This window comes from Scardinius erythrophthalmus (assembly GCF_964197995.2).
Source record: "Scardinius erythrophthalmus genome assembly, chromosome: 5".
NCBI classification, from domain to species: domain Eukaryota; kingdom Metazoa; phylum Chordata; class Actinopteri; order Cypriniformes; family Leuciscidae; genus Scardinius; species Scardinius erythrophthalmus.
This window is the reverse complement of record NC_138225.1, coordinates 19900199-19926563: the sequence shown is the minus strand read 5'-3', so window position 1 is coordinate 19926563 and position 26365 is coordinate 19900199. Positions and strand designations below refer to the sequence as shown.

Sequence of the window (26365 nt, the reverse complement as noted above, 5' to 3'; positions counted from 1 at the left end):
AAATGTCCAATGCATTCCTCTTAGCTCAAGAGAATAGTACACACAGGCTTCAGCAACAGGAGCGGCCCCGCACTAGTCCAGCTGAGAGAAAAGATGCTCCGTTACACGCCCGATCCCGCTCACCGGTGACGGCGAGGATGCTCTTCTCCTTCAGAAAGCCGCTTTACGTCACATTCATGTCGTTCCTTGAAAATATACCGAGACAATTTCCATCCAAAATAAACATAACAGTTATGAATAATTAAATATATGCAGCATCCTTGTTAAACCAGGAGTTTCATTTCGGACAGCTGACGGAAGGGCAAACATGACTCGATCACTGCGCATAACAGTCATCCAGAATGCGTATGGAGCTGTGCAGAGAGAAGTAGTGCTCGTTCTACCCGGTCCTCCGGATGCTGCACCGCAGTATGATATAGCGCGCAGTGGACAGAGGAGCCCTGGCACGCCCGGCGGTCTGTGGCATGGGCGGAACTGCTCTCATCCGAAATAAACCTGTGTTAGCCTACACGCTGGAGGACGATTAAAGTAGCAGTGATGGGCTATATTTGGTTACTTGCATTATGATGCTTTGCTTGTGTTTGCAGGTATTTCGAAAAAATCCCGCATTTTAAATTGTTGTGGGAAATTTATGGTAAAAATCTGGCAGCTCTGTGGTTGCACTTTGCCATAAAAATACAATGTTACGTGCATTTTGGTGACATTAGCCCATTTTTTTACCTGTATGAGGATATAATATTAGAACAATATTAAAATATGTAACTAATATCGGCCTAATAAAAAAAAAACGCTTCCAGTAGCCTAGCCTACATGACTGACAACAAAAATAAGAATAGAAAGCATAGCCTAGCCTATTTCAAAAATAAAACTTAGGTGTAGTGGTTCGCGCAGGGAATTTTGGGAATGCCCATGAACAAAAAGATTCATATTGTTACTGATATAGCCTAACTATATTTTAGACTAGGCCTATAGCTAATACGCCTTACACAGTTTTTTTTTTTTTTTTTTTTACTCTTACTTTTACTATTTTTTATGTTACAATGCAATGAACTTATATACCGTATGTAGTAATGTAACTTTTACCCATTTTTAAAAATCAATTTTATAATTAAGTCTTACATTGGTTAAATTTATGATATTTTGCAAAGTGGAAATAATTGGATAAAATATAAAATATTTAAAATATAAATACTTTTATAAATACTTTTATTTTGAGCACAATTGTTCTCAATACAACATGGTGGCAGACGCTCATGCTTATTGGGCTGTTGTGTGGTAGTTTACATTACAAACCCTCTCTGCGGGAAAGTGAGGGCAGGGCTGCCCTGGTTTTCCCATGATCCAAGAGAAGATTCAAGCAGGTGCAACTGCATCTCCATATGTCCATATAGAAATATAGGCTATACATCATACGATTTTTCGCGTGCAAATCAAATAGCCAACATTAGACTGTTCGCTTTTCCTGATCACCAGCAACAGGGCTGTTTTCTTTTATAGTGGGGCAGGAGGAAAACGTATGTCAAACCTATTTTTAGAACCACTTGCTTATGAGATTGCTTTGGGTGGGGGGAGGCAAAGGAACGGGTGGGGTTGGAGATGATGTAGACGAAAAACTTAAACAAAGGGAAATTACTGCCTGTCCAGCAGGACGGGAGAATCGAGCGCGCGGTCTCTTTAAAGGCGGCACCTGCGCATCGGCTGCTACTGGTGCTGATGCTGCAGTGCTCGGGTTATTCTCGGTGAAACCGTCGGGGTAACTCGCGTTCAAACGACGCCCTACATCATCCATGGCAAGAAGTACACATAGCTGTTGCTGTTTTGATACGCTCAATATCATATTCACTGTTTCTCTACGTCAGGCTATTGGGGATGGAAAGGGACATATAGCCTAATGCTTACCGGTTGCTTTGAAGAATCTTTTCAATTTTGCTTTTGCTGAAAAGGAACATTATGCTCATGTAATTAAGAGACAGACGGATAGCACACACATTATAGCATGATTCATAGTTTTTACGGTCCCACTTTATATTAAGTGGCTTTAAGTACTACATGTACTTACATTGAAATTAATAATTTGATACAATGTACTTATTGTGTAACTACATGTTTTTACATTGTACTTACATTAAAAAAAATCCTGCATGTAATTACAGCTGTAATTAATTTATGTAATTACATTTGTAATTACACAGTTGACCCTTCCCTTACACCTTAAACCTACCCAATCCAGCTCACCTTACCCGTATCACACCTCAATAGCAGCAAAAGGGTTTTACAATACAACATGAACACAATAAGCACATTGTACTTATTTTTTTTTATGTAAGTACATAGTACTTAACGCCACTTAATATAAATGGGGACTGTTTTTTCTTCTAAAACATTTCTTACAATATTTTACAGTAAACAACAATAAACAATATAAATGAACAGTATTTTAGAGTTTATTGTCCTGTTTAAATCTAATATACTTCTCACTGTATATGGTAAATTATAGATACACTCAGTACAATTTTTAAGCCTTTTTTCAAAATTAGATTACATCTCACAAGGTAGATAACACCTGCACATCACTGGTGATAAAGCAACAATGGTCGGTTTATTTTGCTGTGGTTAATAATTAATGTTCATTGTTCATTAATGATATGTAAACAAATATTTAAGAGGTAAGAGAGGTCAGTGGTAAATGATAATGTAACCACGTAATCCTCACTCTCTACAGTAAATTTGACAAGTCATATTTCACAATACAAGAGGTCACAGCACAGGTCCATGCCAAATAATTACTTCTGTTTACTTTCAATGTTATCATAGTTACTCAACAGTTTAAAAAAATACACTTTTGATGATCTGTTGTGATATTAGTAAGAGTTTTGCGAATGTACACCTTACTTGTGAAAATAGTAACAAAGTGAATTAAAAATAAAAATCTGTAATAAATCATTTATAATTTAGTCAGTATAATTCTTAATGGAACAAGGGAATAGACCATTTAGTTTGTGACTCGTATTCATAAAAAAATAATAATAATGCATTTTTTTTTTACTCATTTAAAATTATTAAATCACAATATGAATAATATGTAAGGATTATTCAATTGAATTTAATGGAATTTTACTATTAATTGAAATGTGTAAATCTTGAAAAAAAGGTTAATTTATTTTGAGTGTGTGTGTAGACAGACAGACAGACAGACAGACAGACAGACAGACAGACAGACAGACAGACAGACAGACAGACAGACAGACAGACAGACAGACAGACAGACAGACAGACAGACAGACAGACAGACAGACAGACAGACAGACAGACAGACAGACAGACAGACAGACAGACAGACAGACAGACAGACAGACAGACAGACAGACAGACAGACAGACAGACAGACAGACAGACAGACAGACAGACAGACAGACAGACAGACAGACAGACAGATAGATAGATAGATAGATAGATAGATAGATAGATAGATAGATAGATAGATAGATAGATAGATAGATAGATAGATAGATAGATAGATAGATAGATAGATAGATAGATAGATAGATAGATAGATAGATAGGGTCTCAACATTTGTGCTCTCCTCTATCACAACCAGCCTTTGCATAATATGTAGAGAGGAGATGTACACTGGAAGGAGTTTGGTAAAGGTAAAGAAATTATTAAATAAAATAATTAGATAAAGAGAGCTTCCACTTCACAAGGTACTAGATGACACCTGCACATGGTGATAAAGCAACAATGGTAGGGTTATTTGTGTTGTGGTTAATAATTAACGTTCATTGTTCATGAATGAAATGTAAACAAATATTTAAGAGGTAGGAGAGGTCAATGGTAAATGATAATGTAACCACATAATCCTCACTCTCTACAGTATATTTGACATGTCGTGTTTCACAATATACAAGAAAGAATATGGTGACAGGTCCATGCCAAATAATTACTTTTATACTTTCAATGTTATCATTGTTACTCAACAGTTCTCAGAACCAAGCATCAAAGAACAGAAATAGCAATTAATCCATATCAAAAACATTTGCAGACCACTCCTTTCTAAGGTAAGAGATAAGACTTTCCCATAAACCCGATCATTTATTATCCAGAAATTGGCATGCAAAGAAAACGCAGAATATAAATAGGTCATGCGGTTGAGAGAGACATTCAGACACACTGAGCAGACTGGTAGAATGGCTCTGACAGCGATTACTCTTCTGTGCTTTGCAGCTTTGCTGCCTTTCCCAGGGCTGGGACTGCCTGCAGACTCAGGTGAGGCATCTTCTATAAATGTTACATTAAAAACATACATTTTAACATTAGACATTAAATTCGGATGTTAACTCCACTATTGTTTTACATAGAATTGTTGTACAATATTTAAATTACAGAAAAAAGTAAGTGTAAATGTAGCCTAATTAAATGACAGTAATTATTAATGCATTGCACCCATTATTAAACCTACACTATAATAACTCTAAATTACCACTGCATGTATTTGATATATTCAAGTATAATGCTCTTTCTTTCTCTCTCCCAAACAGGCAAGCTGAAACAGATCCCCGTTAAGGTGACTGTCCAGAATGTTTTCGCTAATGAGAATGTTTCCTACGCCGCCAGTGTGATAGAGGAAGGGCTGATGTTTGGGGCCTTAAATCACCTGCAGGACAGCAACACCGGCTTCAAGTATTCCTAAAAATGTTACTGAATGTATTTGAGGTTTAGTGTACTTCACATGCAGTAATGTAATATCATACCTAATTAACTTTACTATTGGTTGTGATGACCCACATACTTAATCAAAATCAAGGTTAGGAAAATGGGGCATATTTTACCACTGTGACCACTAAGGAAAACATATTTTTTTAAATTTTCTATCCATTTCCGATAAGCCTGCAGATGCTGAATCAACGCTTGTCTTGTCAGTCAATTGAACAAGGCCCAGGACTAACAAAATTTTTAGAAATTGCATTTTTGTGCTAATTCTGCTACCTTTATTTCTGTTTTAACAATAGATTCTCATACACTATTCACAAAACCTTTGGCATATATCTGGAGAGTGTGAACGGATTGGCTGGATCTGATGAGGACCAGACATACTGGGAGCTTCTGTCTGAGAAAGCAGGAGTTACCACCCGACTAGAAGTGGGTAAGGGAAAAGATAATTATATACTGTAGTATTACTTTACTGAGCAGGAAAGTTTCATTTAACTACAACACAATAATTCATTTTTAAATATAGATTATTATTTATACTCCGGAATGCCTACATTTTTTGCAGGAATTGGCTGCTACCAACCCCAGGAAGATGAGAATTTGATCCTGAGGTTCACCAATTGGCCAGAATATTGATTTGTTTATGAACTATAAGTGACTGCTGAATTAATACCACATAATGATTCAAACATGTCATAAAAGTTTGAGTGAGTGGATAATCTCATAATTTCATTGCATACAGTATAACATTCTAATAAACATATAGAGCAGACAGAACTGAAAAGCCTCCCTGATCTTTTAACAAACATTCCTAACTAATTTGATTCAAATAAATAGTGTACATTACCAGTACAGAATTCAACACTACCTCTTCACCTTGCTTAAGCTCAGAGGGCAAACATATTAAAGGTTCATCTCTGGACTAAACACAGATCAGGGAAAAACAGTCAGTGATTTACATGTAGGTCTCACTATTCCAGAGATGCACAAAATGCCTTTATATTCAGTTTGAGAAGTTCTGTTAAGATTGAATGTTGACTGACAGATGGACAGACAGACTGACAGACAGATTAAACAGTTTTTGCATTAAACAGTGAGACGATCAGTGAAACATCTCAGGAATATAAATGAATCCATGGCGGTAGTCTTTACAGAACATTCCCTTTTCTAAGGTATGATACCAGACACACTAGTCAGACTGGTAGATTTGACAACAATTATACCTTTGTGCTTTGCAGATTTTCTAAAAACTGGGCTTTGCCTTTTTATTTGCATATGAGACTTTGATGAATCTGAGTGTAGTTGTAGTTGAGTGTAAATGTTATTGTTATATATGTTTATTAGTTCACTGACTCAGGGTAGACCATGGAAACCCTGGAGATTTCAGGGAATATTAAAACTGTGGGTTTCACTTTATTTTGATGGTCCCTTTAACACATTCTGTTGACTATATGTAGTGTTGCACATGACAACTCACTCTCGTTATAGTCTATTTGTAGTAGGGTTAGAATAAGTTGACATGTACTTGCAAAGTTACTTAGTCAGTAGAATATACAGTATATATATATATAATAACTATTTTTACTCTAATTTTTTCTCATTCAATTATCTGTTGAGTGTCTTCAAAAACAGATCAACCTTAGGTATGTGTTCCAAAGCATTCATTAATTACAATCATTTAAGTTTGCATAGTGCATTTTCATGTCTATGCTGAAAAGGGGGGGTTACACTTAACACTAACAGGTCTGTTTTTCACACACAAAAAAAAAAATCCACTTAATTTCAAAATGTATTCTCCTTTTCCAGTCCTATGCAAACCATGCTGGGAACTAGAAATCCACTGCCCAATTTCCAAAGTTATCAAGAAAATGTCATTAAGTTACTACAATTTAAAAGAAATATATAATAATAATTAATGCAGAAATTTGAGTTTAAATTACACACAATATTAAGTTTGTCTCAATAATAAGTTTGAAACAGAACTCAACAAAATAATGTTTGCAACTTAAAAGGTTTAATAATTTTTTTTCTTTTTTTTTTTTACATGTAACCATCCATTTATTTAATTTGTGATAACAGGACCCCTGAATTACTTTATAGAGTGAATGATAGAATAGTATGTACTTCAAATTTCATTTTATGTGATGACTGAATAAGCTTACGAACAGAATCAATTTAACTATAATTATTCCAGATGCTTTTACAGTCAGACCTGACTCAACACTTGTCAGTGTATTGCACAAGGCTCAGGGACAGTCAAGATTTGTTTGTCATGTTTCCTTGTGTTTCTTGATTAACCAGTTCTTGTTAAGGTATGCATTTCCCACCAAACCACTAAAACCACCAAAACAATTTGTAAAATTAGCATACAAAAATGCATAAATAGGTTGCACGGTTGAGAGAGACATTCAGACACACTGAGCAGACTGGTAGAATGGCTCTGACAGCGATTAGTCTTCTGTGCTTTGCAGCTTTGCTGCCTTTCCCAGGCCTGGGAGAGCATGACCACTCAGGTGAGTTTTCTTATATAAAGCCATGAATTCTGCTTAAAACAAGGATACGTATTATTGAATTCAAATCAAATAACATTAATAAAATATGTAAATCCATGATTCATTACAAATTACCAAAGCATTTGTTATTAAAGCCACAGTTTGTGCCGGTATTCTCAGAACATGTCTTGCTTTGGTCACTTAAATGCAGTTATTTAAATAACACTTGCAGTTTTCTAAATAGCACCCTTTCTCTGTTTGTTGCTCTCTTCTAAACAGGAGAACAGGGCCCGGTGTTAGTTAAGGTGGATGTCACTAATAAATTCACCAACACGATCTCCTCCTACTCCACCACTGTGCCAAAGGGAATGCCGATGTTTGGGGTCTTGAATAAACTACAGGACTCCCAAAGCCTTAAGTATGGCCCAAACGTTTATCAAATTATTGTGGTTTAATTCACTTTACAGTATAGTATAGTAAAATCATGACTGAATGAGGTTATAATGAAATAGTGTATATTTTACCACTGTGAAAGACAAAAACAAAGAATCCATGAAACACTAAAATATACAACTTTATATGACTGAGATGATTTAATTGTATACCTGACTCAAGGCTTGTCTTCTAAGTTTATTGTACAAGGCTTAAAACAATTAGGAACTTCTTAGTGCAAATTTTATTTTTTGAGTTAACTCTGCTACCTTTATTTCTATTAGTTTCACATACAGCATAAGCAAAAGCTATGGCATATATTTGGAAAGTGTGAACGGACTGGCTGGGTCTATTACAAACCACACGTACTGGGAGCTTCTGTCCAAGAAAGGAAAATCTGTACACAGGCTGGACGTGGGTAAGTGTATGAGTTTAATTATAAAGCACGCACTTATGTCACAGTCTGAGGATGAGTGCAAATATAATGGAGAAAGAAAAAAAAAACTTTTTTAATCAATTGAGTACTTTGACTTTATTTTTACAACACAAAATAAATAAAACATTATTATTTTTTTCCCAATCTTTTGCAGGAATTGGCTGCTACCAACCCAAGAGCAATGAGATTTTCATTATGAATTTCACCCGCTGGGACTAAAAGTAGATCAGTTGTATTATGTGGTTTCAAATGAGACCCCTCTGATTCTATATGTCAGTACTATATCAATCCCACATCTTGTATCAATCATAAAGTGAATGAATAATCTAATAATTTGATTGCATCTACTGTATAATAGTCTAATAAAATCACTGAGCATTGCTGGAACTGTTTCTCTGATCTTTCAACAATTGTGACTAATTAAGGTACAATCAAATAGTATACATTACCAGTCTCCAATTTCATAGATAATCAGATGAGTATATATTCTTATATTCAGGGGTTTTTATGAATGTCAAGCTTGTCTTTTTACATTCAAATAAAGATTCATTCTGTTGTTTCCAGAACAAATATGAACATAATGTCTTGAATAGAAAAGGATAAACAGATTCAGTCTTCTATCCTGTAGAAGCTGAAAGAACAAACACAAACATTGATATTCGTGTGCTGTATTTGCCACTGTTTTAACTAGCAGAAGTTTAAATGACTCTCTGAAACTTACCACAGGGAGTGAAGCAGTCACAGTCGCAGAAGTTGCAGCGTGTAAACCAGCGCTTCCAGCCTGATTCTTTAGTCCTGCAGTTCTCAATGCGACTGCATTCGTGGTTCAGAGGAACCGCATAGCTCTTGGCATCAGGACAGGTGGACGAACACGTCCCGTCAATGTCCTTCTCGTTGATCTCAACCCGGCCACGATGACACACTCCTAATGTCACATCCAGAGGAGACAGAGAATTGAAACTCACAGCCAATGAAATTCATTTTAATGTAAAATGTAACTGACCAGAACCATTGTTTTTTTCTCCACAACCCAGACTTTGACAATGTTTTAATTATTTAAAAAAATAGCACAACATGAATAAACTTAATACATGTATAGTGTATACGTAAAATTTTACGCATCAGGAGATATTTCATGTTATAGATGATGACTATGCAGTCTAAGAAAAGTTCATAAAAATATGGCCCAATACTGTGTTAATATGAAAGAATTTTCCTATTGTTTTTACCTGCATTTTGAATTACGCATTGCATTGTGTTGTGTTAAGTTAAAGGAAATATCTGTAAAGTTAACAGATAATAAATGAGACAGTGGACCACAAATCCAGTCACATGGGTAATTTTTTTAAAATTGCTTTCCATTGGTGTATGGTTTGTAGGATAGGACAATATTTGGCTGAGATACAACTATTTGAAAATCTGGAATCTGAGGGTGCAAAAAAATCGAAACATTGAGAAAATCGCCTTTAAAGTTGTCAATTTATGTTCACGATTGTGCTGCATTCACTTACAAAAATAAATGTTTTATATATTTATGGAAGGAAATGTACCAAATATCTTCATGGAACATGATCTTTAGTTAATATCCTAATGATTTTTGGCATAACAGAAAAATCGATAATTTTGACCCATACAGTGTATCGGTGGCTATTGCCACAAATATACCCGTTCGACATGTGACTGGTTTTGTGATCCAGTAAATGTCCTAGCAGAAATGTTCAGTTTTTCTACAGATTATTTTTCTTACTGTATGTGTGGTCATTCAGATTTTTTTTTTATCAACACCTCTCATAATAACAGCACAATAATATAACAACTTAGTTAGAGTTCAATCTCTCATATACTGTAAATATATGAGACTTAAAACAGAATAGGTCTTGTATTCATAATCTGAGGATTTACCAGGCAAATCCGTAATTTGTTTGCAATGTTCAGCCTGACAAGGACTTACTGAGGCAGGACGGTTTGGGAGTCCATTTCCCATTGGACTGGCAGGCTCGAGCAGGATCTCCAACCAACACGAACCCTGGCCTGCAGTCGTACCGCACCACAGAACCCACCCACCAATCACTCCCATACACCATCCCGTTAAAGTCCACATCAGGTTTTCCACAATTCACTAGGGCAAAAGTTTATTGGACAAAACTCATGAAGCACATGAAAAGTTCCAGTGTACACAGAATAAATCAACAGAATAATCGCAAATTATTCTGTGTTTATGGAAATGCCAAAAAAAAAAAAAGCAGTGCATTTCATTAAAATGATGATCTGTTGTACCTCTACAGAGGGATTTGTATCCCACCCAGCAGCAGTCTGAATCTCCACAGCTGTCTCTCTTTAGCTCCCTGTGTCTGCCCTTACATCCTCCAAAACAAAGCGGGGCTGTCCCGGACCAGTAAGTGTCTCCCAGTTCATCCTCCTGTTCCACCTCTAACAGACCTGAGGGACATGGCGCTCAAATATTTATGACATTGTCTAATTTGTAAGCTTTAAGTTTAGATATGAATAAATCAAATGCTCCTCTTACCACTTCCTAGATCTTCCTCCACAGCTGTTCGTTCAGTAAATGCAGTTATAGGCACTTGCGTGAACACCCCATGCACAGACGCCAGAAGCAGCAGCAGAAGAGCTCCTAGTTTCATGGCGTTTCGTTGGTGGTAATACTTCTCTAATGCAGAAAAGTCTATATCTGTTCAGTTGTCCTCATATGAATGTCATCCACTCATACTCTACTCAGCAATTCTGTTGTCTCAATATGGAAGTTCTAATTATTTGAACACAGAAAAACCATTTACATGAAATGTATTTTTTACAGGCTGTCTCCAAGAACCTATTTTCCTACAGAGACTCTGTACAAGACAGATGGAAAGAAAGGGGAAGTGTTGCATCTTAGCTCACACTAAGCCCCTAACGCAAACTAATCTTTTAAACTCTGCTAACACACCAGCGATTATCACCAGAGCAGAGAGAAAGAGATTATAGAGAACGGGAGAGAGCCATGGCTTGGCTGATTTGCAGTTTAGCTTAACTTTCAGTTGTGCTGATTGTAAATTTCGTGTTTTTCACATTTAATAATGTTAGAGATTAATCTTGTCCAATGTCCTTGAGATCTGCAGTGCGTGTAATTACTGTAACGACATAGATCTGTGAAAAGCGCTCAAACACTGACCTCTGACTGCTGCAGTAATGCATAAACTTCTGCCTAACCGAGCACAACCATCCTGCTGACTCTTGTCCTGAGAGATTCAAACAAACAGGACTTACAAGTATCGTTCTTAGTCACACACAGGATCAACTAAGAACAAAGTGGATTATCCCCAGAAAACACTTTACCTACCTGAATATGAACTGAACATACCCGAGTACACAATATACACACTACAAATGACATTTTGGGGTTTGTAAGATTTTTCTTACAAGTATCTTATGCAATGCCGCATTTGCTTGATCAAAAAAACAGTAAAAACAGATATTGTATTACAATTTAAAACAACGGTTTTCTATACATATATTTTAAAATGTAATTTATTTCTGTGATGGAAAAGCTGAATTTTTAGCATCATTACTTCAGTCTTCGGTGTCACATGATCCTTCAGAAATAATTTTATGATTTAGTGCTCAAGAAACATTTCCTATTATTATCAATGTTGAAAATAGTTGTGCTGCTTAATATATTTTTGGAAAGCTTGATACATTTTTTTTTTCTGAATTTGTTGATGGAAGAAAACTCAATGTAACAGCATTTATTTGCTATAGAAATCTTTTGTAACATTGTCTAAAGTATTCATTTCTTTAAAAAAGAACATGATCTGAAACCTTTGAAGAGCAAGAAATAATTTCTGCTTGTAAGCAAATGTAAATGTTTAAATTGGAGAAAAACAAAACAAATAGGACAAAAATTTACTGAAATAACAGCCATTGTTTATTTCAAATAAAATTAAGTCATTTAGTATAGTTTTCCTTCTCAATTAGATTATTAGGAGGACTCAACGGCAAATAAAAGTCCAATGGAAAAGGTGCCTCTTAATGAAAGGTCAAAACTATTTTTAATTTATTTTAAAACTACTTTTTACTTTGATAGAAAAGTGTCAGGAATAGGTAGCTTCCATCAGAATGGGTCTTTCTGCAGATTTTCTGATCTCCATATAAAGTTAAAAAATAAATTAAACGGGTATTGGTCAGTTTGAAGTTCAGAAGCACTTCCAATTCAACTATTAGTTAAAACTACACACTGTAAAGATTTCTCCAAGGTGATCAGTCCTTCTCCTTTCACATTAACACTGAACCTGAAGAGTCAAAGAAAGCTGATTAAATTGTTCAGTAGGATTAAACATTTCCATTCCCCTTTACCCTCTTCTCTCACTCCCTCACACACCCAAACAGTCAAATGTAAAGGGATAGTTCAGCCAAAAAATGTGTCATTTAATCCCCCAAATGTTGCTCCAACCCTGTATTTTCCTTCTTCTGTGAAACACAATAAGAGGTGTGTTTGTGTGCCTGTGTTTTCCTATTACTTACAAGGAAGGTAACTTATGCTTCCAAAATCCAAAAAGGGAAAACAGCACTTATAAATACTTTTAATATAACAAACAAGTAATATAATATAATTTCATGATGCTTTTTTGCCCTTTTTGGAGCTTGGCAGTATAAATTACTATTAATATTCATAGAATGGAAAAAGGTAGTTCAAACACTCTACTTAACAACATCTTATTTTGTTTCATGCCAGACAAAATAATATAGTGTCAGAATGACATGAGGGTCAATAAATGACCCTGTGAATCATCTCTTTAAGCAATCCCCAGAGCTAACTTGTGATTTAGCTGTTCAGTGCAGTGTTCAAGGTAAAACACTCTTATCCAGCTTTGGTCCCCTGTTAGTCTCATAGTACAAGTGAGTATTGTCACAGAGTCAAAAGGAATGTCGTAATGTCCCTTTTTATTGCCTGACACAGCAGTCTTAGGGAGCTCCAGTAATCCAAAGTGCTGTTAAACCACCTCCATGCCCAGCTGTTGGGCAGTGTCCTGTAACTGACACATCACTGACCCCTCCCTCGTAGAGTCTGTTTCTGAGGAGGTGCCGGCCATCAACACCAAGAACACACTTTCTGCATTTTCCTGAGTCCTACAGACCTCTGCTCCCTCCTTTCTTATTCCCGCCTCTGTATTTCCCCCCAAGGTCTCCTCCAGTTCTTCTCCGGACTGGACGTTCTGCTGGCTGGACTCACTGCTGTCCCCCTCGCCCTGCCGCTCCCGCATCAGCTGTTCTGTTAACTCCACGCTCTCATAGCGGATCAGCTGTAGACGCATGAATCCATCTTCGTGCTCTTTATACCTGAAACGAGGGATTGGCAAAGTGCAAAAGATCGTAGTCAGGTTCGACGGGTAAGGTTTATTTGTCCACAGGAAACCCAAAATAAAATGAACATGAAATTAATATTAATTAAATAGCACCCATGGGATCTACTGTTAGTTACACTACTTCAAATTTTTGGATCGCTATGTTGTTTTTTAAATAAATTTTTATTCAACTTATTCAGCATGGATGCATTTAATTGATCAAAAGTGACAGCAAAAGCTTTTATATTGTTACAAAAGATTACAAATAAATGAACTAAAAAAAAAAAAAAAATTATCATGGGCTGCATCCGAAATCACATCCATCCCTGATGTGAAAAACAAAACAGTGACAAGAGCAGTATGTCTGAATTCATAGTATTCATAAGAATGTACCGGTAGGCAAAAAGAAACCAGATGACCTGATGATTCTAAAGTGTGCACAGGAGAGGTTTTTTGAATGCCAATGAAGTGACAAAACTGACACACGACAGTGACAACATGGCAAATGTAGTACGTCTGGATTACATTCATACTACACAAATTCATACTAAGGTTGTTGAGGAAATAAGTAATGAAAACTTCTTAATGGGTGAAATGGGCCACAAGGAAGAAGGAAGTCTTCAAACCTGAATCTCGGGTGCCCTGAAGGCCATTTGAACTGATGTTTCTTGCGTAAGTGGGCAGTGAGGTTGTTCCCCCGGGTGAAGCACTGCTCACACACGTGACACTTATAGCGAGGAGTGTAATCTCCCTAAATGCAAAACAGCACATTAACAATTTTAGCTAATCTGGAGCTATGAGCTGAATATCAGTTACTGTACAACTGAAGTGTTACAACAATTCTTACTTCAATTACCAGCTATAAAACAAATGACATTTTCCCGTTTACATTTGAAAAAACTAAATCTCATGGTAAAACAACATTTACAGCATTACATATAACAATATACTAATCTTATGTATTTCAGTTACCTATTGCCTAGCCTTATTTATTTTAACTGAAAATTAGCAAAGGCTTAACATTTGCTCTATTGTCACATGTTGTTCAGAACCTGTATGACACTTACTGTGGAACACAAAAGAAGATTTTGTTGTTGTTTTATATTGTTGTCTTTTTCTTATTGGCGAATGTTGCTGTTACTTTCCAAATGGCTCACCTCATGAATGCGCTTGTAGTGGTTCTTGATTGAGTAAAGGGAGCGGGTGGAGTAATCGCAGTCAGTGAAGTCACATCGATACGCTGGCTCACTGCTGTGCGTGTCTAAATGCTTCCGCAAGTCTATTAGGTTTTTACAGCTGAAAACCACATGAACACAAACAAACTGACAGGTCATGTCTTACATTGCAGGTTAAAAGATTAGGAGGAGTCACCGTCATTGGTGATGAAGCAACCTCACCTGTACTCGCAGTAATCACAGCTGTAAGGCTTCTCATTGGAATGACGAAACTTGATGTGGTTTCTCAGCGAGGATGGTGATGGACAGGTCATATCACATAGTGGGCATTTATAATGGTTGACTTTGAACAGAGAACAGGTTGGAATATCATTAGAACAACCAGGTCACACCATTCTAGGCAATAAAGGCCTGTAAGGTCCGATACAGCAGAACAAAGCACAACCTTTAAGAAAGATAACACACAAAAAGACCCATACCATGGTTCCTCATGTGGTCTCTCAGCAGCCGCTCAGTGGCGAAACGTTTAGAGCAGTGGGAACATTGAAATCTCTGACCTACAAACAAATGCACACATAAACAACTGGGTGCATTGTTTTTTGCAATAATTTTTTCTATTGAAATGAGTCCAAATTGATCAAGGATTAAAGATTCCCTGTTATTGCTGCTGCTACATGTGTACCACCTGAAATACAATCCCGCTCACCTTCTATGGAGGTCTGTCGTCGAATGTGGTCGAAGAACTTTGTGTTGTTGGCGAACATTCCTCCACAGGTCGGACATGCCACCAGCTTTTCCTGTGTGTGACTACGCATGTGCTCTCGCAACTTAAACCTGCCCTTGAAAGAGGCCTCACAATCTAGAAGGCAAAAGGAAAAGTTAATGTCTGCGCTGAACTGTGAAAGTCGTTGTGAGAAGGGAAACCGCTCAGGAACATTTCTACACTCAGTAACATTCAACTAAGATGTTTTTCTGCCATGGGGTTCACTCTCATAGATAGTAGAAATATGAAAGATGTAAATATCTTCCGAGTGAAACAGAAAGAAGTTATTTTGATCAAATAGCCTAATTTTGAAAGTGTAATATTTATACCTGGAAAAGTCATATTATAATACATGAGCATCAGTGGTTTGCAGTGGTGTTTTAAAATGAGGTGGTAAAGTTCTCAATTTATTTTATATATATTGTCGTGACACAGCAGTAATATCTAAATGGCTGAGTTGTTTACTTACTTTTTAATTAGTCTTCCCATTATAGCATGGGAAAAATACTATGCAATTCAAAGGGGTGCATCAACTGTTTGGTTACAGACATTCTTCAAAATATCTTTATTTACAACAAAATAATAAATTCAGGGTAAGTAAATGATGACTGAATTTTTCATTTTTGGGTGAACTATCCTGGCTTTTAATGCATAATATTAAAAAGAATACAATCATTTCTTACCTTTCCAGCCACAGAACAAAACATTCTCTTCATTAGCCTCGAGACAGTGTGCATGCATCTCCACATGTCTGTAGAACCATTCTGGATTATCCATAGACATCTGAATACAAACATACTTATCAGCTGAGTACTTGACCTGATTTGACTAGCCACATGAACATGAAAAAGAATATGTTGGATTGCCTTCGTACCTCACAATGCTCCCAAAGACAGAGGAAGTTCTCTTGGACCTCAGGCACAATGTTGCGGTTGTGCAGGCCGACCGAGCAGGCACCCATATCACTGTGGCTATTGAGTATAGCAAGTCCCCACTGCTTCAACTTGGTGTGGTAGCAATGGAAAAACACGTGTCTGAGAAGCTCTGCATCTCCTTCCACTGAGCAGAAACCACAGTCTCGCCATAGACAGTTATGCTCCTCATCTGTAAAGCATGCAGGCAAGCTAAGGTCTAATTGTGGACCAGGACAATGAAGCCAGAAGCCACAGGGCCTCTGACTGCCAGAAACCTGAGGAAAACTGACATGCTTGTTATAGCTTAATACTCAATCACCTGCTGATCATGTAACATTGATACAGATAGATGAACATTGCATAAGTGTGTGTCAGTGACTGTTGGTGAAATGGATGAAGATATAAGAAATGTCATCTATTCCTGGGCCTCTCTCAGCACTAAATAGTCTCCTTTGAACACCTTAAACCAGATTTGATTTTGTACACTAGTCCTGGTATATATATATATATATATATATATATATATATATATATATATATATATATATATATATATATATGGTGTACTGAAACCTTACTCCTCATTTTTACACAAAAATGTCTCATTAATTGTGTTATATCTCACAATTGCAACAAGAGCTGTTCTTTATATTGTAGTTTATATTAATATTTTGAATGAGCTTTTATTTTTATATTTTCAGTTTTCCTTTTAATTAATTATTTTAATTTATTTATTTTAAAGGAACACTCCACCGTTTTTTGAAATAGGGCTTATTCACCTTCTTTCCTACATTTAGATAGGTGGGCAAATGCATTTTTGTCTCAGTGCATGCATTGTTTTAGCTTGACAGGGTCGGCGCTCGCTTAGCTTAGCATAATGAATGGAATCCTTTGTTGCCAGCTAGCATGTCCTGAGTAAAGTGATATAAAAAAAACAAAAAAAAAAACCTAATTACTTCTTGTGGCCAGCGTATTCACAACGAGTACAAATAGCGATGCAGATTAACACTAGGCAATTTCCTAGGCCGATATTAACTTATATATTAAGGACTATATTAGGGGGAAGTACAGGCGAAGCACTGCTACTTGGGCGAGATATATCTGCGCCCAAGTAGCAGTGCTTCGCCTGTGCTTCCCCCAATATAGTCCCAAGTCAATATCTGCCTAGGAAATCACCAAATCATGCATTTGCCCACCTATCTAAATGTAGGAAAGAAGGTGAATAAGCCCTATTTAAAAAAGGGTGGAGTGTTCCTTTAAGTTAGATTTTAAGTCGGTTTTGTTATATTTTTAATATTTCTTTTAAATATTTCTAAATAGTATTTTCAGTTTTAGTTTTTACTTTAATATTTTTTGCACTTTCAATCTTACACATTTCAGTTAGTTGCCAACATAAAAAAAAATCCATTTAACATTGACATTTTATTTTAGCTTTATTTTAAAATCAACAACAACAAAAAAAGTTTTAAACAGTTTTAGTTAACGATAAAAACTCTGAAGTTGAAACCTGTATGACTCTTTATTCTGTGAAACACAAAAGATATATTGAAGAATGTCTGGTTTAGTTTTTTTTCCCCATATAATGACAATGAACGGTGACGGATGATGTCAAGGCTCAAAAAGAACAAAAAAATAATTACAGATCAATGCTGACACTTCCAGTGACCAGTTACATAAACGACTTAGACTAGTATTAAAAGTCAGTCATCTAATTTGTTTTTCTTTAAGACTGATCAGAACTGTTTTTTTATGTCAGTTACATATAATTTGGATTCAAAAAATAGCCTAATACTGAATACCTCTTGATTAACTACAAGTTGGTCAGACGGTCTTATAGAAGCATAAACTTAACATAGTGTTTATGCAACTGGCCACAGGTGTTGGACGCACCTGGTAAGTCTGTCTCACTGTCCACGGTAGCTTTATAATGTTTCTCCACGTGCTGGCAGAAGTCCTGCATCCTGTCAAACGTCTCCTGACATGAGCCCCACTCACAAGCCAACTCCAGCTGCAGCTCCTCTCTGCGCGGGGCTCGTTTACCCGACGGGTGCATCATGAAGCACTGAATGTAAAGCACAATGTGTGGTCCTCCAGTCCTCTGAAACACACAGTAAAGTCACATGTGAGATCGATATTTTTAAGTTAGTTCTGCTCGAGCTATCTGTGCATAGCTGTCAGTTTGAATAAAAAAAAAAAGAAAAAAAAGAAGCGTTTTGCCATACTTGACCTGCGCCACAAATTAAATTTCTAAACTGCCAAAAGCACTGCTAGTAGTTTTATAAAACCATGGACAAAGTTGTTAACCTAGCATGAAACATAGCTGGTTAGCAAAACAAAAGGGAAGTTAACATTCTGCCTCCATTTTGTTGACTAGTAAGTTAGCTTTTCATTAGCTTGGGTTGAGAATAATTAAATGTGTTTTCATCCAAGGAAATTTTGTGAGGGAGTGCATCGGGAGTTGTTAAATGGATAGAGAAATAACTCACCTTTAGCAAATACTTCAAACATTTCCTCTATATGTTTCCCACGAAATAACCGAACCAATCAGATTTCAACTTTGCGGCGTAGCGTTCAAATCGCAGCCAATCAAATTGCAGCTTAACAGTACATCACAATGATCATTCCCTCCGACATCTAAACCCTTTCAAGTGTTCCGCATCGCACTTTGTATTCAGTGGTAGCAATGCCTGTCTAACAACCCTAAAAAGGAGTTTTACTTGCTATATTTTGCTATTTTCAATGAACCTGCAATGGAATTTCAACGATATCATTGTTCTATACAAATAAATCTGTATGGAACTGAAAAATCGTTTTCTTATATTTTAATACATAATAATAATAGTTAATATTTTTTTCCAAATACTATTTGAACAATTTGCTACCATTTTAATTCAATGACAAATAAAAAGCAATTATTTAATTTTGGAAACAATAAGATGTCATTACAATACCACACTTACTATACTTGCACAGTATAAAAAGGCTTTTATACATGGAAATAAAAAGCTACCTTTGTATTTTAGGAAGGGATCATCAAATTTGGAAGCCCTTAACATTTAGAAAACAGACAAAACCCATGTTAAATGACTACAAATATGGATTAGGGTTAATGTTTGGGTTATGTTTGATACTGTGTTTGGATATGTCTGAATACTGTACAAAAACAGTACACAAAAATAATATTTTTCTTCCCAGAAGCTAGTGTGGTCCATTGTCACATTGGTTTATTCAAATGAGTCAAAGGCATAATATTAGATCTGATACAGAAAAATAGAAGTACATTTATCAAGTAATCTTTCAGAAATGCTCTCAAATATTTCACCAACTGCCTAAAATATTCCTGAATGTAAGTGTTTCACATAATCTTTCAAAATAGAATCCTCTGCTTTTCAAGTCACCCCCCAATTTATTGTAAATCCTTACGCATGAGCCTTCCTGTCCCAATGAAAATTAAGGGCATATATGTAGACTGTCCCTTCACATGCAGATATATAGACAGAAGTGCTGAAATACACTGTATTGTAATTAGATTCCATCATTTATAGGTGACAGGCAGTATATTAACAATAAAAAAAAAAAAAGATCTGTTGATACAGTTTGTTCTCCAAATAAAAGCAGCAGGTAGTAAAGTCTCTCAGGATCGCAAGTTTTCTAGACGTCGTAGAACAGACGCACAAGGTGATACCGGATTCCAAACGCTACAGCACTCCCCAAGACCTAAGAAAGAAATATAGTAAGAACTATAATATTATTTAAATTACCAAAACAGCCTTTGAAGAACATTAAGAACATCTAATGCAGGTTTATTGGAGCTTCCTAGCTACAGATGAAAGAAAATCGGTGATGCGGCCATTGCGAATTATGCACCAAAAACTGTGGAATACACTACCATCAGATATTAGGGAAGCTAGTACACTCAGTATTTTAAAAAGAAAGTCAAAAACGTATCTTTTTACTTTGGAATTTAATTAGTTACATTGAATTATGCTTTTAATATATTGTATTTTGTGTTGTAGGTGATTACTTTTATGTTTGTCCTACATATAAATGAAAATGAAATAAAAACTAGCATCAAACATAAGGGATAAAATAAATGAAATACAACACATACAGTATAAAATACTAAAACATTTTATACTGTATGTGTTGCATTTAATTTCTTTTATCCCTTATGTTTGATGCTAGTTTTTATTGGATGTGATGTTGCTGTTGATATTTGACTATATCATTTTTATGTAAAGCACTTTGAACTGCATTTTATGCCTTTATGGCTAGGGGGCCTTTGAATAACTGAATAACATTGAACCACTGATGATGCTTTCTCATATTTTAGTGAGGTTGTAATATATCACAACCTTGTTTACTGTTTCAACCCACTTTGAATTGAAATGACCATAGTATTGCACATTTCATCTGAACTAGGGATTCACCTGTATTAACAGCATGATTGCAGTAAGGTTTCTCTCATGGGTAGGTCCCAGTACTTTTAGAACCAGGTTGATAAGGGTCATGTTGTTACACTCAATAAACTCATCATCTCCTTCCAGCCCTCTACGCACATCTAGAAGCCATAACATTTCTGCCACCTGCAGGATAAAAGAGGAAATCACATTCAAAGATCATTTTAAACAGGGAATACCAAATAGGTTGTGCTCCTAGATCTTTTGTTGGCCAGCAACAACATTTCTTTCAAACAAACAGTCATAAACCCATTTATAATGATACATACTGATAGTGGCATGTGTGTTTTTACCTTCAGAATAAGTTGTCCTAATTTGCCTAGGTCCTTCTGTTTGAACTTGGAATAGCTCATGCCAAGTTTTCCTGTGTCAGGCTGTAACCTGTATTAATCAATTTTAGAGGTCAAGCTCTCAAAACCATTTCCTGTTGCTTTATCTATGGTGTAAATGCTTTGTGTAAATAATGCCTGTATATATATATATATATTATAACTGTAATGCATGAAGACTGTGATTACAAAGAACTTAAATTCCACAAATTAAATTCCACTGCGGATAAAAAAAGAATATTCGCTATAGTATGATTTTAAAATGTTAGTGTAAAAACCCACCTAGGAAGGCGATGTCTGGGGCAGGGAATAATGTGAAACAGCTGAGGCAGGGAGTAAATGAAGTTGATGACTTGGGGGATGAAGAAAAGCAGCATGGTCTTACTAAAGTGTCCGAGTATCCCGACCACTGCAAACGTCATTCCAGCAAAGTAACAGAAAGTGTCTCCCACAAACACAGAGGAAGGGTACCTGAGAGGTATTCAAAGTAGAGGTTTATTATTTGTTCAAAAACAAAAGTGGTTGAGGTTAAGATTATTATCAGTGTTGATAGTCAAACTAAATAACTTATAGAGTACAGTATTTTCAGTATTTTAAAGGCCTGTCTTAAACTAAAGCACATTTCACAGGTAAAGATAATCAAAAAGCAATAGTTTTTACCAACCAGTTGTGGTAGAAGAGGGCTAATGTGGTGAAGAAAAAGGGAATCATGAAATACAAAGAGAAAACATGGTCTTCCCTGTAGTCTCCTGAAAGAGAAACGTTAATCAAAGATCAATTTAATAATTCAAAGAGAGAGAGAATATACTGTAGCTGCAGTGCAGACTTATTTAAACAAACTCAAGCAATGAGTTTGAACAATAACTTAAATAAGTTCTCCATATAATAGTCAAAAGTTTGGAATAGTTCAAAATGTTTAATCTTTTTAAAAAACTTTTATATTATTACAATTTATAATAACTGTAAAATGAAATTTATCTCTGTGATGGCAATGCAGAATTTTCAGCATCATTATTCCAGTCCTCAGTGTCACATGATCCATCAGAAATCATTCTAATATTCTGAGTTGGTGCACCACAGGAATAAATAACATTTGAAAATATATTCATATAACAACAGTTATTTTAAATTGTAATAATATTTTACAATATTACAGTTTTTGATCATAGAAATGCAGGCTGGGGGAACATAAAAAAAATTTGACCAGTGGTGTGTGTGTGTATATATATATATATATATATACACATTATGCATATTTTAAAATGGCAAAAAAAATGGTGTGGCAAGGGGGGCGTGGTTTAGCGAAATCTGTGACAGCAGAGAGGATCGGGAGACAGGTGCGGCGTAAGTGGGTTAAGTGTGAATGACAAACATCTGTGTCTTGTTTCAGTAATTGGCGTGGAGATACCGGATAAAAGCCACTGGGAAACGAGACCAAAAGAATATGGCAAGCCGTTTTAACTTTTATTCATTTCCAGGATATGAATCCTTGATATCAACAATTCAATTTTCACTAGTTAAAATGATAGTTATTGATATCAGGAATTAGATTTCTACTAGTAACAATGTCTATTCTTGATATCCACAATTAAATTTTCACTAGTTAAAAGTGATAATTCTTGATATCTACAATTGAATTTCAACTAGTAAAAACTATCATTCTTGATATCTGTAATTGTATTTTCACTAGTGAAATTTCACCATTGGCTGCCATTCAAACTCAATTGTTGATATCATTCCAGTTTCCAGTTTCACATATCAGAAATACAATTCTTACTAGTAAAAACATTTATTTTTGATATCAAGAATTCAATTGTCACTAGTTGAAATGTCTATTCTTGATATCAACAATTGAATTGCTACTATTAACAATCTTCATTTTTGATATCAATAATTCCATTTTCACTGTTAATTTCTGATATCATGAATGTGATTGTTACTAGTTAGAAAGCCATTTTAGATATCTGAAATTATATTGATATCATAAATACATTTTCAGATATCAAAAATTAAAATTTTTACTAGTAGCAATTCAATTGTTTATCAAGAATAGACATTTCAACTAGTGACAATTGAATTCTTGATATCAGTAATTTGCATTTTTACTAGAAACAATGTAATTATTGATATCAAAAATTATATTTCTACTAGTAAGAAATCAATTCTTGATATCAACAATTGATTTTGAATGGCAGTCTATGGTGACATTTCACTACTGAAAATATAATTACAGATATCAACAATTAAATTGTTGATATCAAGAATTCAATTGTTGATATCAAGGAAGTAAATTGTTGATATCAAAAATGTAATTCTTGATATCAACAATTGATATCCTGGAAATGAATAAAAGTTAAAACGGCTTGCCATAAAAGAAGAGAGACGCGGAGACTGTGTGGTTGTACTTCTGGGTCCAAAGAAACACCAAGAGAGTGTGTACAAAGAGACTGTGCCAAGGAGAAAGCTCAGAGAGGGTGCCAGAACGAATTGGAGCAGCACTGATTGTACTGGACTGAGTTTTATGCCTTGGGCGCGATTGTTTGTTTGTTTTTCTTTGAGTTTCAATAAAACACCCACTGACTCCGTAAGCCGACCCTGTCCTCTTCCTTCCCTACATCTTGAACTCTGTTACAAATGGTTTTGAATCTATGTGGAAAAACTGATCAAATATGTTGAAAATAGGCCCTCCTCTCACCATTGAGCTCCAGTAAATTAAAGAGAATGATGGAGCCAGATATGAAGAGAGCTTGTCCAGACTCAATGCCATTGATACCGGCCAAGATGTTGATGGCATTTGTGCAGAACACAGCCAACATTCCCATATACACATAATACAGAATGCCTGAAACACATATAAAAAGCTACTTAGAATAGCAACAACATATCAAACAAAAGGGCAATAAAATCAACCTCTCTGTGTCAAGACAGATAGAGCACCAGACATTTAAGCATACTTATCTGACAGTCAAACTCACCCAAGTCCAGATGCATCCCCAGCAGGACACGGAAAGGTTTGGGCACGACGATGACAGTGTTGCCAAAGTTAGTAAAGTAGACCATGAGTAGAGGCAGGGAGGCCATAGTGGGCAGCAGTAGCTTGTGTCTCCATCGTAGGTTCAGAACATCATCAGCAAAACCCAGAAATATCATGCAGCAGATGGCTAATAACGCACCAATCAGTTGCACAAACTAACATGGACATATCATTGATCAAGAGGAGACAAAAAAAAAAAAACATGTAAAAACATGTCAGTACAGGAAATGCTGGAATACTGTAGTGCACAAATATCACAGTGATGGTATCACATAGTAACACCATAGTACTTCAATAGATACCTTGCAACAGAATGAATGCCAATTTATTACTTTATATTTGGCTACATTATTTAGCTAGGTTGTACATGTCCACAAATGCATGATTTTCCCACTGTATGACTGTGAAGTTTCTCTTGGATCAAGGTCATTTGAGGCTAAGGTGCAAATTAGTTTGCCGTATCATTTTTGTCAAAAAACACACTACTGGTAAAAAAAAGTTTTGGGTCATTAAGACTTTTTAAAATGTTTTTTTGAAAGAAGTTTGTTATGTTCACCTAGGCTGCATTTTTTTGAAAAATACAGTAAAAACAGTTATATAGTGGAAAATTTATTCAAATTTACAACTGTTTTTTTTTTTTTTTTACTGTTTTTTAATTTTAATTTATTCCTGTGATGGCAAAGCTGAATTTTCAGCATCATTACTCCTTTAGAAATCATTCTAATATGCTGATTCGCTGCTCAAGAATCATTTCTTCTCATTATTATTATAGATGTTAACACAGTTGTGTTGCTTGTTTTTTGTGGAATACATGGTACAATCTTTCAGGATTCTTTGTGAATAGAAAGTTTAAAAGAACAGCATTCATTTTAAATAGAAATCTTTTCTAAGAAAGAAACACTTCTTTCAACATATATATATATTTTTTTTTTTTACTGACATGTATAATAATAAACATGAAATGTTTATTATTTATGATTAGGGAATCATTAGCTCACCTCGTTGTGAGGGAAGCGTTGACACTTCTCTCCCATAAAGCACTGGAGGAAGGGGACAGGGATGAAGAGGAAGAGAATGATGAGGAAGACTGTGCCACTGATTACACCTTGTGATTCGGGTCTGGTTAATGAGGAGAGAAAATTCAATTCAGGTTTCAGACATCAAATTGCAACGCATACGTTTGCTGCACAATAATGTCTGTAAAGAAAATCAATCACTTACACCTCTTTCTTTATGGTTTTATTCAGGTCCATGCCATAGAGTCTCGCAGATATGAAATGATCCTTAAAAGCAGGAATAAGCTTGATTGTTGCAATGCACCCCAGTGCAGACATACAAGAGTTGATGATAAGAGGAAGAACAGGAATTGGAGACATCTTCTCCATTGACTAACACTCTATAAAATTGCAATGCACTGTATTTACTGTATTATACAAGCAGTTATATGTCGACAAATCTCTTTGAAAACAGAGTTCGCTTCCTGTCAGCAACTATCAATACATTTATGTTGTATACAATACAATATACATATTCACAGTGAAGCTGTCATTAATTGAGCATGTTTCGAGGTTGACAAATAATTTAACTACATTTCAAATACAACTATAGACCACATTGCTGCAGACACCACTGCATGAAAGCGCGCGCATAAATGACATTGGTTTCTTTTCGAAACGACCGAACTGTTTTTTATACAAAAGCACTTCATTGACTTGACGTTGACAGCTGGATTTCCATAAGGTAAATTACAGGCAATCTAGAATAAGAACCCTGCCCAAATAACTACCGGTTCAGGTTAAGAGTTACTAGTTACTCGTCGGAATAATGTAAACAGCTTTTACATCAAAATCTGATATATATGTCAGTTTACAGTGTATGTTTAGCTCTGATCTCAACACAAACTCCACGTCTACTTCCGTCAACATAATCCGTCCGCCGATTGGTTATAATAATACAACTCGCTTATTATACACTTATAAGTTGTTGGTGCGACAGCAAAAGCTTTAAAGCGCAAGGCTGCTAAATACACGTTAGTGACCAGGTAGATGGTTTATCAGAGAAATATATAAATATATATTTGTATCATCTTGGTTTCAGTCGGACCTTTGCAGTTGTAACACAACCGGAAACATAAAGAGAAAGACAGTAAAGGTCCCATTTTTCGTTTAGGAACATATTACTAATAATGTACATAAATACTAAATACTACTAACGTTACTACTGCTGATGCTGCTGCTGCTGCTACTACTACTACTACTAACAGTTACTACTACTAATAATA

General features: G+C 35.6%; 4 protein-coding genes across 7 annotated transcripts; 2 read left to right on the top strand and 2 right to left on the bottom strand.

Moving 5' to 3' along the window:
• Nucleotides 1-4187: 4187 nt before the first annotated feature.
• tcnba (transcobalamin beta a) lies at nucleotides 4188-5346 on the top strand (the record flags this gene model as incomplete). Its single annotated transcript, XM_081364749.1, has 4 exons — nucleotides 4188-4266; nucleotides 4539-4680; nucleotides 5010-5143; nucleotides 5276-5346. 4 exons carry the CDS (start codon nucleotides 4188-4190, stop codon nucleotides 5344-5346), a joined length of 426 nt encoding a protein of 141 aa, XP_081220875.1.
• A 1777-nt stretch (nucleotides 5347-7123) lies between these two features.
• Nucleotides 7124-8441, top strand: tcnbb (transcobalamin beta b). The gene is made up of 4 exons (XM_081365289.1): nucleotides 7124-7223; nucleotides 7482-7620; nucleotides 7919-8052; nucleotides 8225-8441. Exons 1-4 carry the CDS (start codon nucleotides 7145-7147, stop codon nucleotides 8287-8289), a joined length of 417 nt encoding a protein of 138 aa, XP_081221415.1. The 5' UTR covers nucleotides 7124-7144; the 3' UTR covers nucleotides 8290-8441.
• Nucleotides 8442-11585: 3144 nt separating this feature from the next.
• On the bottom strand, nucleotides 11586-18899 carry hinfp (histone H4 transcription factor). Of its 2 annotated transcripts, none has more exons than XM_081365287.1 (10): nucleotides 18748-18899; nucleotides 18152-18359; nucleotides 16222-16451; nucleotides 16031-16130; nucleotides 15291-15443; nucleotides 15064-15141; nucleotides 14807-14927; nucleotides 14567-14705; nucleotides 14036-14160; nucleotides 11586-13404 (listed from the first exon to the last, which is right to left on the bottom strand). In XM_081365287.1, exons 2-10 carry the CDS (start codon nucleotides 18315-18317, stop codon nucleotides 13059-13061), a joined length of 1458 nt encoding a protein of 485 aa, XP_081221413.1. In that variant the 5' UTR covers nucleotides 18318-18359; nucleotides 18748-18899; the 3' UTR covers nucleotides 11586-13058. The 2 variants fall into 2 exon arrangements, with proteins under 2 accessions (XP_081221413.1, XP_081221414.1); XM_081365288.1 differs by lacking the exon at nucleotides 18748-18899 and adding an exon at nucleotides 18484-18633.
• Nucleotides 18900-19129: 230 nt separating this feature from the next.
• Nucleotides 19130-26204, bottom strand: dpagt1 (dolichyl-phosphate (UDP-N-acetylglucosamine) N-acetylglucosaminephosphotransferase 1 (GlcNAc-1-P transferase)). 3 transcript variants are annotated; one of them, XM_081365285.1, is made up of 10 exons: nucleotides 25955-26025; nucleotides 25306-25480; nucleotides 25083-25203; nucleotides 24026-24239; nucleotides 23746-23892; nucleotides 21715-21799; nucleotides 21333-21521; nucleotides 21015-21102; nucleotides 20692-20847; nucleotides 19130-19978 (listed from the first exon to the last, which is right to left on the bottom strand). In XM_081365285.1, the coding sequence occupies exons 2-10, from the start codon at nucleotides 25467-25469 to the stop codon at nucleotides 19913-19915; spliced, it is 1230 nt and encodes a 409-aa protein (XP_081221411.1). In that variant the 5' UTR covers nucleotides 25470-25480; nucleotides 25955-26025; the 3' UTR covers nucleotides 19130-19912. The 3 variants fall into 3 exon arrangements, with proteins under 3 accessions (XP_081221411.1, XP_081221412.1, XP_081221410.1); XM_081365286.1 differs by having other exon boundaries at nucleotides 25871-26004; XM_081365284.1 differs by having other exon boundaries at nucleotides 25306-26204.
• Between the last annotated feature and the right edge of the window lie 161 nt (nucleotides 26205-26365).